At 36.2% G+C, this 11,197-nt stretch overlaps 2 protein-coding genes across 6 annotated transcripts; both read right to left on the bottom strand.

Annotated features, from left to right (window-relative positions):
* Positions 1–210: 210 nt before the first annotated feature.
* LOC131024937 (3beta-hydroxysteroid-dehydrogenase/decarboxylase-like) lies at positions 211–4,778 on the bottom strand. Of its 4 annotated transcripts, none has more exons than XM_057954503.1 (12): positions 4,467–4,778; positions 4,120–4,209; positions 3,852–3,985; positions 3,501–3,671; positions 3,038–3,163; positions 2,843–2,922; positions 2,402–2,600; positions 1,952–2,030; positions 958–1,063; positions 667–805; positions 496–563; positions 211–352 (listed from the first exon to the last, which is right to left on the bottom strand). In XM_057954503.1, exons 1-10 carry the CDS (start codon positions 4,696–4,698, stop codon positions 790–792), a joined length of 1,233 nt encoding a protein of 410 aa, XP_057810486.1. In that variant the 5' UTR covers positions 4,699–4,778; the 3' UTR covers positions 211–352; positions 496–563; positions 667–789. The 4 variants fall into 4 exon arrangements, with proteins under 4 accessions (XP_057810486.1, XP_057810487.1, XP_057810484.1 ...); XM_057954504.1 differs by having other exon boundaries at positions 211–349; XM_057954501.1 differs by having other exon boundaries at positions 742–805.
* Positions 4,779–5,783: 1,005 nt separating this feature from the next.
* LOC131025005 (uncharacterized) lies at positions 5,784–9,629 on the bottom strand. Of its 2 annotated transcripts, none has more exons than XM_057954603.1 (4): positions 9,375–9,629; positions 8,472–8,647; positions 7,262–7,326; positions 5,784–6,024 (listed from the first exon to the last, which is right to left on the bottom strand). In XM_057954603.1, exons 2-4 carry the CDS (start codon positions 8,614–8,616, stop codon positions 5,971–5,973), a joined length of 264 nt encoding a protein of 87 aa, XP_057810586.1. In that variant the 5' UTR covers positions 8,617–8,647; positions 9,375–9,629; the 3' UTR covers positions 5,784–5,970. The 2 variants fall into 2 exon arrangements, with proteins under 2 accessions (XP_057810586.1, XP_057810587.1); XM_057954604.1 differs by lacking the exon at positions 9,375–9,629 and adding an exon at positions 8,737–9,023.
* Between the last annotated feature and the right edge of the window lie 1,568 nt (positions 9,630–11,197).

The following is an 11,197-nucleotide window of genomic DNA, read 5'->3' as shown; positions in this document are numbered from 1 at the left end:
GTACATGTGTACAAATTTACTTCTAAATTTGATTAGGCTCGATAAGACTCGTGAGCCTAATATTGCTGAGTTGGAGCTCAACTCCAACATTGGAGTCGAGTTTTCTCCAAGCCCGTCCTAGCATTAATAGGTTAGCTCGATTTACTTACACCCTTAGTTGGCAATACAACCACTCCAAGGATCGTTTCAAGAAACATAATGTGCACAATCTTCCTGAAAAATGATAGTTTTTCACCATAACTTATTTCAAATTCAAGAAAGTGTCACAATCAAAACGAATATGGGCAACAACAATCCTTAAAATAATCCAATGTGCCATAATATCTTCCAAAGAATCCAGATGGTGTTGCTGCTGTTAGCCATAAAAAAAATGAAACAAATAAGTCGATATTCTATAAAAGTGAAATGAGGCGAAAAATAGATGGGCAGAGCATAGATTATGCTAAAAATACATTTGAGCACAAAGACAAGATAATGATAAGATAGTATACATACCTATCATAGAATAGAAGCATTCTGCAGTGAAACTGGCTTATAACAACACCACAAAGCAATAAAACTACCTGTTTCATTGGCCACTTGATACTGTTAGTTAGCTGACAAGGAATTTGTTGATTGTGAACATCAAACACAGAGTAGCAAACTATGGTGTTTAGTTCTCCTCACAATCTTTTAATAGTAGACGAGTAAATGCAACGGTAATTCTTCTTGCGTACGACTTCCGTTATTTAGACTTTATACCTCTGAGATTTTCTCTCTATTGCATATCTGACTAGCTGCGTTCTATCATCAGAAGTGAGCCTGCCTGAAAGAGCACACATGGAGATTTTCCATAGTAATGAGATTTCAAATCATTTCAATGCATGTGAGAGAAATTTTGACAACTATAAACTAAAACATATTGAAGTGCGGGGCTATAATATGGATGCAAGAAAAAGAAAAGGCTGGATTGCTCACGTTTTGTTGGATAGTTTGCCCCATACGAAGAAAAAGTAATATGCAGCTACGATCAGCACTACAGCGAGAAGTTGCTTGTTATTCCATGAGGGTAGGGTGGCAGAAACTGGACGTGCAGCCATTTTCGTTAGTGAAATCAAATACATTCCAAATGTTAAGTATAATTATTTTAGGCTCAAAGCTCCACTCACACAAGTAATAGCATGAAATACTGAAAATGCCTTGTAAAGAAGAAAGCAGACTAATCAAGAAAGAAAGAGTCTAGCCCCCTAGGAAATGCAACTTTAGACGGAAATCACCAAGGTTGCTAGCCTTCTGGTGATGGCATGTGGTTTGTGCTCAGTGTGCGTGTGTTGTGCTCCACTTTGTATGTGTGTCTCTTCTCTCAACGCAAAACTTTAGACAGAAAACAAGTAAGCAGAAAGTGCAATATGCTGCAAGTGGTGGGCAAAAAGAGGAAAACTCTCCATGCATAATCTTTATGTCTATCGATTCTTCCACCAAGTTGGCAGACAATTTCCTTTTTCTTCTTTCAGATTGACTAAACAAGAAGTCAGCCAATTTTACATTTTAACTTCCCCAGAGACTTACCTAAGATCAGTTTTGCTTTCATTCAATAACACAGGTCCCTGAGCATCATGATTTGCATAACTTATCTTTGTGGTTTCAACCAACTAAATGATTAAGTTCCCAATGTTTCAGAATGCTTGTCCCTGGAGTGTCCCGTTACCAGACCAAACAATTCGCCTAATGCTAGTTGCTCCATGCACTTTCAACATTTCATAAGCTATAACGGGTCTGTATGCTGATTTGTGGATGCATGTCAATACAAACATAATCTATATCGTCAAACTATAATGATGGTCCATCAGAATGATGCATTGCCTATATAGAAACCCCTTGATACATGCACATCTATACCCATCTGGATAAGAAGTTTTTTATGTCACAAAGTAAAAATAAGTGCTTCTTCCATTGGAGATAAGCAATTTACCTTTCGATGTTCCATCCATTTTCAGTTTAGCATCAGCCTTCAAGTGCGGGTATGCTTCAATTGTTCTTCTGAGTCCCTCCTGCAAATAGTAACATCAATCTGGATAAATCATCACAGGATAAGCTTCATATGCTTGAATCAGTATCCAATGAAAGCAAACATTAGAAGAAAATAAATATATGAAATCAAAACCGAGTTTTGTTCCTGGCTTTCGGGGGATTTTTAGTTTTAATTCCTTTATTAAATGCTGCACCGATGAAGGTTTACACTTTAATGTGGAACACTTTGCCAGCCAGCAAAAATAATACAGGATAGGGCCTAAAATAAAGTGGCCACTACATACAGTATTTCAAGGTCTTATAATCTCAAATTAGAAACAGCATTAGACGAAAAAACACACATCATTTGATCAAAATGGTAAACAGCATAAGAAGACTGAGGTGTTTAGACCTGGAGAGTCACAATAGGCATATAGCCAAGACAATCATTGGCTTTTTTACAATCAAAAGTTCTGCTGCGAGATAGAAGTCTGATTCTTGATGGTGTCAACTGTGGCACTTTCATCCCATATGGGGCTAAGATTTTATAAATTAACTCCACCATATGCCCAATGGGCATCACAACGGCTGCAGGAATCTTAATTTTTGGCCTGCGTATTACAAAAGGTCAGAGACAATGATACTTTTGTTGTTTAAATCTAAAAGCAAATGACCCCTTTGAACGGATTGAGACCATTACAAAACAAAAAAATTTATGCCAATTGGCACGGGTAGACAGGTGGGCTTCATGCTCTGGCAACTAGGAAAGTTTTGGGATGGTGAAACCAAGATGCATAAGGCTTCTTGATATTGAAACCAAGATGCATAAGGCTTCTTCATATTGAAGAAGTACCTGTCATAACCTAAACCTTCAAGGATGAAAGACATGAACTCCCAAAATTTGATTCGTTCCATATTGGTAATGAAGTATGCCTGCAAGTGAAATATTCAACAGACCCTCAGTTATTCATACATTAATTCAGGTCAGGCAATTTCAACCTGCTAAGTTATACAACCATCCAAGTGTTGAAATAATAGAAGTTCCTACCTGTCCACCAGCTTTTTCTGCTATACTCTTTTCCGATGCCAAAGCTTGTTCAGCACATATGTGAGCGTGTGCTACATTCTCAACATAAGTAAAATCATATATGTTGTTGCCATCTCCGATGATGAACTGTCATTCAAATTAGCAATAGGGGGGAAATAATCAGAACTGTCCAAACATACAATTTCTTTCTGATTTACAGCATCACGGGAAAATATTCAATTAAAAAGAACATGATATGGATGTTAAAAACTCTGCTCGGTCAAGCAAAATTACAACAACACAAGAGGTCAACAAACATATTCCATGTGAATCCCCACCTCACGAGAGATCTAAAAAGTTACACTTATTCCCTTCCTTTTGAAGGACAACTTGTATACATTAACTGAAGCCACTTTAGTACTTCCACTTGAAACAAAGCAACTTTTGATTACAAGATAGATTGAGAAAAAGTTAAAGTAACTACCTTAGATTTTCCAGCCCTTGCTGCAGCAATTAAAGATGGAACGAGCAACTTGTCACCGGGGCCAAAGATGCTGCTGGGTCGAATGCAGCACGTTAGTAGTCCGTTTGACCCATTTGACTTCAGAACCAGGGCCTCTCCTTCAGCTTTTGTGGCCGAGTACGAATCATTGTGCTTAAAATTTCATGGACACGAAGAGTTAGATAGAAATAGGCTTTGATGAAATAGCTAAAAGGAATACTATGAACCTAGAGATAGAGAGAAAACCAGGATCTTAAATTTGGTGAAACAATCCAGATTAAAACATTAACAAAGACTTCGAACAATCTTAGATGAAACGAAACCAATCAATACCGTAGAAGGATAAGGTAATGATTCATCTCCATTAATTATTTCGTGAACTCCATCGAAAACTACGCTTGGGGAGCTTGTATATATAAGTCGTTTTACTTTCTGCTCAATACATGCATCAATGACGTTCTTGGTTCCTGTAGATCGTAGTCACAATCAAATCAAAGCAAAAGACTGTTTGTTCATATAAACAGAAGGCAGCATTTAAATAAATGCAGCAAAATGCACACAACACACACACTGATCCGATCTAGATGGCCCAAAACTCAACCTTGCACATTGACAGAATACTGCAGCTGATGGTTATTGATTGATGAATCGGGAGCAGCCATGTGAAACACGACTTCAGCTCCATTGAAAGCTGCATTCACAGTCACAATCACGAAAAAGGTCAAAACAGTATCAACAAAAATCGAACTCTAAAACACCAAAAGTTAAGAAAAAGAAAAATGAGGTCAAGTCAATAACTGTCGTTATCAACTACAGTAGATTCAAATAACTACTTCATTAACTAACATTTACTACACTTTACAATTCGCAGCTCTCAATCAATACATATATACGTTTTTTTCGAAAAATTGAACCTCAATTACGACATTAATGCGGAGAAAATCGAACCTCTGAGCACTTGAGATTTGTCGCGAAGATCTGCGGTGACATACTGCGCGCGACCGGACTTGAATGCGCTGCCGAGAACGCCGGTCTCCTCGTCGGCGTCGAGCGCGATGGTAGGCCCCAAATCGGAAATGCGCACGGAATAAACGCCGCGTTGGATGAGCATAACCACCAGATGCCTCGCCGCGAAGCCTCTCCCGCCCGTCACCACGCACCACCTCTCTCCGGCGACCATCGTTTGTCACCAGTGATGGAATACTGAAACAGAAGATGTGAGTTGGAATAGATTCTGTTAGGATTCTTCTGTGGCATGCGTATTATTTTTAATTTCGATAATTTCTATGTCACATTTATATTGATTATATTAGAGAAATTTGTAGTCGTTATTTATATGCACGCGTAATTTTACTTTCGTATTAATCTTTTGCAAATCTTTATTAATTTTGTATGCCGAATTTGAAGTTTACATATCTTTGTCACGGATAATTTTAAATTTTACGGGACAACAGAAAAATAGATCTTATTTCATTAATTTGTCTTCATTATTCTTTTATTTTTTGGAACGAATGTATCCTCATTATTCTAAAATCTCTAAATATATGAAATGAAACGCGAAATTACTTTTAAGTTATTTGCATCGAAGAAATTATATACGTTATTTTCTTATCACACGAAGATGCTCATCCATCGACGAGCATATTGATGTCTATGTCAATATTGCCATATGGTCTTAATTTATTTATTTTATTTAACTTTTTCATTTTGATCCATATGTCGTGATGCATAGTTTACAATTAATGCACATCTAATTTTTTTATGCTCAAGCGGAAATGCTTCTAGAATATATTTTGACGGTGGTTTACCAATTTCTAGCATTTACTTAAAAGTTCGTTAGTTTACGATGTCAACTTATTCAAATGTTGGTTATCTCATGCTGTATGTCAAAAAATTTCATTGAACTATAACTTCAAGTCCTCTCCAAGTATATAATACAAAGAAATCAACTAAGATAAATTTATTTATTACCAATTAGTGTTTCTATTTATGTACTTTTGAATAAAAATATTACTCTCTCAATTCTCATAAAATGTATCCAATTGCATTTTCGTCCGTTCATATAAAATATATCCAATCTATTTTTTACTTCTACTCACAACAAATTCAACTACTTTATAAGGATGGGATGCTTTTTATGAGGACGAAGGGTCTGGTAGTTTTAAACCTTCGTCCTCAAGTTTTGCCCAACAATTGTATTCCTAAACAAAATCCTTGGCAATTAAAACAAAATGGGCCACAATAAATCTAAACTATACCAAAATCAAACTTTCACTAGTCTATAATCCATGAAAAGTAATATCTGAAAGTGAAAATATCACCAATTAGTCCATTTCAGTTTAAATCATAAAGGTGTACTTGCAGAGGGAAAATGAAATATTATTTTTTCAGTCATTAGTTTAAACATATCAGACTGAGCAGCAGCATCGCAAGGAGACTAAGCCGAGCACGTTCATTTAGATGACTCAGAAGCCTGTATTCCACACTGTGATACGTACGGCTTTAGCTGAAAACAAGAGAAAAACAAGAACATGAACAATCAAAAAACAGTACAGTCTAAATCCACCACGTATTTATATGGACTGAACAATATTGAGCTTGATTGATCGTTTGATCCTTCAAATACTCGATCATCTGTATTGTCAATCTAATCTATCAACCAAAGTAAATGTCCGTCACAATGCTACTATTTTCCAATGAAGCACATATCATTAATGTGCACAAACATGTTACATGATATCGTTTGTTATCTAATACTCCCTCCGTCCCTAAAATAACTTCCTCTTTTTTCATTTTGGGACGTTCCCCAAATAACTTCCTCTTTCTTTCATTCCATTTTTGGAAACCTACCCCACCACTAACATTACTTTATTTATTCTTACTTTTCACTTTTCACCACTCCCAATACTAATTATAACACTTTTCACAACTTCCAATAATAATTATATCACTTTTTCTCCACTATCAATACAATTTACAACTTTTTATTAAAACCCGTGCCATCCCCAAAGAGGAAGCCATTTCGGGGATGGAGGGAGTACTTTTCTATATCACTCCTTAAATTTGAAGTAGACAACCTTATTGTTTGATGGCTATTTTCTCTAATTGTTCATAGACAGTCCCCTAGCCTAATCTACCTAAAAATCAGGAAACAAAATTCTATATCAGCTAATTTACATATGGAATGCATCGAGTTTTAGCCCCATCATTTGTGGGTAGCTTATTATATTACAACTTACCAATACACTCACCCCAAATTAGACTAATAATTTATTGGCATATTGCATTCATAATACTTAAACTTTAAGGGTGTGTTTGCTTTTTATCCCTCTAAATGGAGGGATAATATAATGAGGTATAAATTTATCACTTAAAGTGGGGACCACATTTTTTATATCTTGTTTGGTTTGAAGGATAATATATTTATCCACTTCTTAATCCATATAAGGTGGTATAAAATTATACCACCCTTTCTTAGGTATAAAATTATCCCTTTCCCAAGGGATAAGGAGCTGCCCGAAAAATTATACAATCTGCTCGGATTTTTTCATACGCAAACGAGGTATAAGGTGGTAAATGTAGCTTATCTCTTCCTTATACCTCAAAGCAAACACACCCTAAGGGTTTCAAGTGCAATATATTAAAGTCTAGTACTTTCACCAGATGTAGAGGAGTAGCATGCATGGTCAGTCGCAATTTTTATATTTTGGATAAACCTTTAGGAAATAAATCAATTTCTTTACCTTGAATCCCGTCAAATCTGGCACCACGTAGTTTGGCAACTTTTCAGGAACCACAACATAACCACCTGCATACAAATATCAAGCCAGAGTTTTAGCTCAGATAGGCTCTTGTAGCTTTAACTCGACAAATCAGAACCCAGAGCATCTAGCATTTATACTTTTGAGGATGAGGATATAAGGCAGCCTGGCTTAGAATACAAGTTCATACATGTCGAAGTAACTGTTGCTTTTAAGTTGAAATATACCTTTCACATGGTTAGATGTAGATTAGAAACAATCCTGAGATGCAAATACTGTTAGATTCTTATATCTCCAGAACACTCTTAATTCATGACCTATCAAACATTCCCAAGTTTTCACTATGTTTCCAATAAAAATAACCAGCACATCCAATATAATCAAAGTAAGCACATCCCATAAGCATAAAATATGATGTAATGGAAACTTTATTGTCTAATAATACATCATATAAAAAGATGTAAACTCAACACTTTCTTGGTGAAGCACACTACACGTTCAAAGAGCTTGAAAATTTTATAGAGGCCACTTTTAAGTTTGGAGGAATCAGGGAATCAAATTTTCAAATATATATGTTAAGTTTAGCTTTGCATCTCACCTTCACTTATAAAGGTAACATTCGTTAATCAATTTAAACAAATACTAACATATAGAAAAAGACCGCACTGAGCTTGCCTCCTGAGATTTTAAACAAGAAAAACTGTGCACAGTATTTGAAATTAGTGCAGAAGTTACTCCGCAAACCTTTTCAGAAACACACTAGAAATCATCTCCAAACACTCATATCACAGAGTCATAGACCAAGCCACAATGGACAATTTTCAGATCAAGCGATAAAAACTAGTCTCTTTCAACAAACATAGACAAACAAGAAGCCATAATAGGTTATCATTCCCATCCAAATAAAACACAATTATAGCACCAGAACAAGGCATTTGCAGTATACCATCTTTTGCACATAATTACACACAAACACACATTAATATATGCAAATGCAGCCAGTGTGGCCTAGTGTATTCTCCTGGCTCTAGCAATTAGCATCACCTACCAAACAGTGTGATTAGTGCGATTCTCAACAGACATACAAAGACAGGTAGAAATTGCCTATACCAACACCCTCAAACTCAGAATTAAGCTCTACAAGATATGAAATTCTCAACGAGTAATTTTGCATAGAGTGGAAGAAGCTGACCTTTTCGAGTGTGGAAACCGGTGGGCTTGCAATTTTTGCCCTTGTAATAGCCTTTAGGACTCCTCTTCGACGTCAGAATATCGAGCGACGACGCTCGCTTCTTCCTGAACGTCCTCCCAATCCCCAATATCAGCCCTAACGCCATTTGTTATTTTCAGCTTCCTTCCGTCGAATTTCTGCATCGGTAAACAAAATTTTGATTAATTGATTACAGTTTACACAAAATTGACTAAGAATTGCAGTGAAAATCTGAGAGAAATTTTACTTGAGCTAAAAGACGACGCCACTACTGTAAGCGGAGAAATGGCTAAATATATGTAGGACTGGTAATCGGTCCGGTTCGGTTATAACTGAACCGGTTAGCCGGAACCGATTAACAGTCAAAGTGATAACTGAAAATCGAACCGATTTACGATTCGGTTAACCGATTAACCGGCCCGATCCGAATTAATCGGTTATTGAGGCAGATTAGCAAAACAAAATTGATCCGACGACACAAGATTTGCAAAACTGGATCATCTCAGGTATCATTGGTATAATCTGTACTATCGTCTTTCCTATTTCATAAGCAAAACAAAACTTCTCACTGCAGAACTTTAGTTCTATCTTCACAGAAATTAGAAGCTCAAATAAAATTTAAATTTACCAAAGTAAAGCTGGAGGTAAAAGGAGAATCAGCTTAATCACCTATTCAAAATTTCTTTTACCGACATTATAATCAGCATCAAAGCACTAACATTGTATCTATATAAATTTCTCATGAAAATTAATTTCAGGCAATGAGATTTTCTCATTGCAACAACCTCCATGTCAACGGATTGAAACACATGAATAGCCAAAGGAACCACATTTCAATAAATGGATGCAATCGTGAAAATATTTCAAATCTTCATATTACTGCACCTGGAACTAGTCCTGATTGAATTTCTTTTACTTTCGAAAGCAAAGGCCTAAGGGAATCGCCGGTGGATTAGCCGACGAACTGGGGGAAGGCAGTGACGCAGGTAAGATGCGCCGGTGGGAACTGGGGGAGGGTAGCGACGTCGCTTGGCGCTTTCCTCAACCCTCGCAGAGTAGCAGAAATTCGGGGGGAACTGGGGAAGGCTGAAGGGGAAGGAGGCGGAGCCGATTCTGATTTCTAAAACTGGGGAAAATGGAAATAGCTTGGAGCCCTAATTCTTATAATCCCTCCATCCACCACCAAAGATATGTCAGGCAGAGTTTTAATAAAATGTGAGTGAAGTTAGTAGTGGAGTAAGGGTCCCACTTTAAATGTGAGTGGAATGGAATGTGGCATATTTTTTTGTGGACGGACGAAAAAGAAAATTGTGGCATATCTTTAGTGGACGGAGGGAGTATAATTTAATTATTAAACCGATTAATTCGGTTTAACCGGATCGGTTATCGGTTAAACTGATTAATCGGTTTACACAAAATTACATAACCGATAACAGAATCGAACCGATAAAATCCGATTATCGATTAACCGATCAATCGATTTTTCGGTTTGATTTTGATTATAACCGGATAAACGGAACCATTTTACCACCTCTAAATATATGAGAAATTTTTTTCTTTATTGGGCTCTGAGGGCTGCAATCGCTTCTCCAAAATCAAGTGGGCCTCGTTGGATTTCAAAATTGGAGATTTTTTATTATTTAAATCGATTTTAAATTGGGGAAAAAAAATCTAATAGCTCGTATAATAATTGAATCGAATCGTATTTTATTTGAAAATCGAACTAAATAACCGAACGGTGACTATGATTATTTTGGATTTTTCAAAGTTTATGCATAGTTCTTTTGCATAGAGCATTTGCATGGAATATAATTAATGATTTAATTGAATATCAAATAAATAATTTTATGTTTCAAATTTTGTTCAAGAGTTTATTAAAGAACCAACTATTCGAGTAGTATGAGACACAAGTTTAATTTCTTCAAGTTAAAACGTTATACCAATTGAACTTGAATAAGATTTTGTATATATTTTTGTAATATGATTAAATTAGGGGTCAAATATACTATAAAATGAAAATTGGAACTTAATAGCAACGTTTTAGTAATAAAATTTAAAAGGAAAATGTGCAGATTGACTCCGAAGTAGTAGCCCCTATAACGTATAACCCCTCTTACTCACTGTGTGTGCAACTAAACCCCTGAACTCCGAGAAAAGGGTGCAAATTCCCCCCTCTGACCTAACGCCGTTAAGTGTCCGTTAACGTTTGAGTTTAATTGCACCCTCTACTTCAGGGGTGGATCTGCACCTTTTTTTTTTTTTTTATAATTTCAGCAACCCACCTCCGGCATCAACTTAACCGCCCTCATACTCATCGATTCTGACTTGCACCTTGTCAGCTCGCACGCGCCCAATCTCTTGATCGTCGACTGCTTACCGCCGACATGTAGCAGCATCACCAACTCCAGATGTGGACCTGGATCGAATCCTGCTTGGTCCAAATCCATATCCGTATTTTTTTACTCGGGTCAGGATCCGGTCCAAATCCATTAGGTCCAAAAAAACGAGATTCATGTCCAGATTCTTTAGATTCACAGGTCTCAAGTCCTGACCCGGATCCATTCTTTTTTCTCTTTTAAAATAAATTTACAAATATTAAATTAACCAAAAATAAAATCATAATTATTATCTAGAGTTTTAATAATTATTCAAAAATAAATAAATAAAATTTAAATATATATTATATAGATAAATATATACACAATTAA

Source organism: Salvia miltiorrhiza, chromosome 5 (genome assembly GCF_028751815.1).
Source record: "Salvia miltiorrhiza cultivar Shanhuang (shh) chromosome 5, IMPLAD_Smil_shh, whole genome shotgun sequence".
Classification (NCBI taxonomy): Eukaryota; Viridiplantae; Streptophyta; class Magnoliopsida; order Lamiales; family Lamiaceae; genus Salvia; species Salvia miltiorrhiza.
The sequence above is the reverse complement of the archived record's forward strand: the minus strand, read 5'-3'. Positions and strand labels throughout refer to the sequence as shown.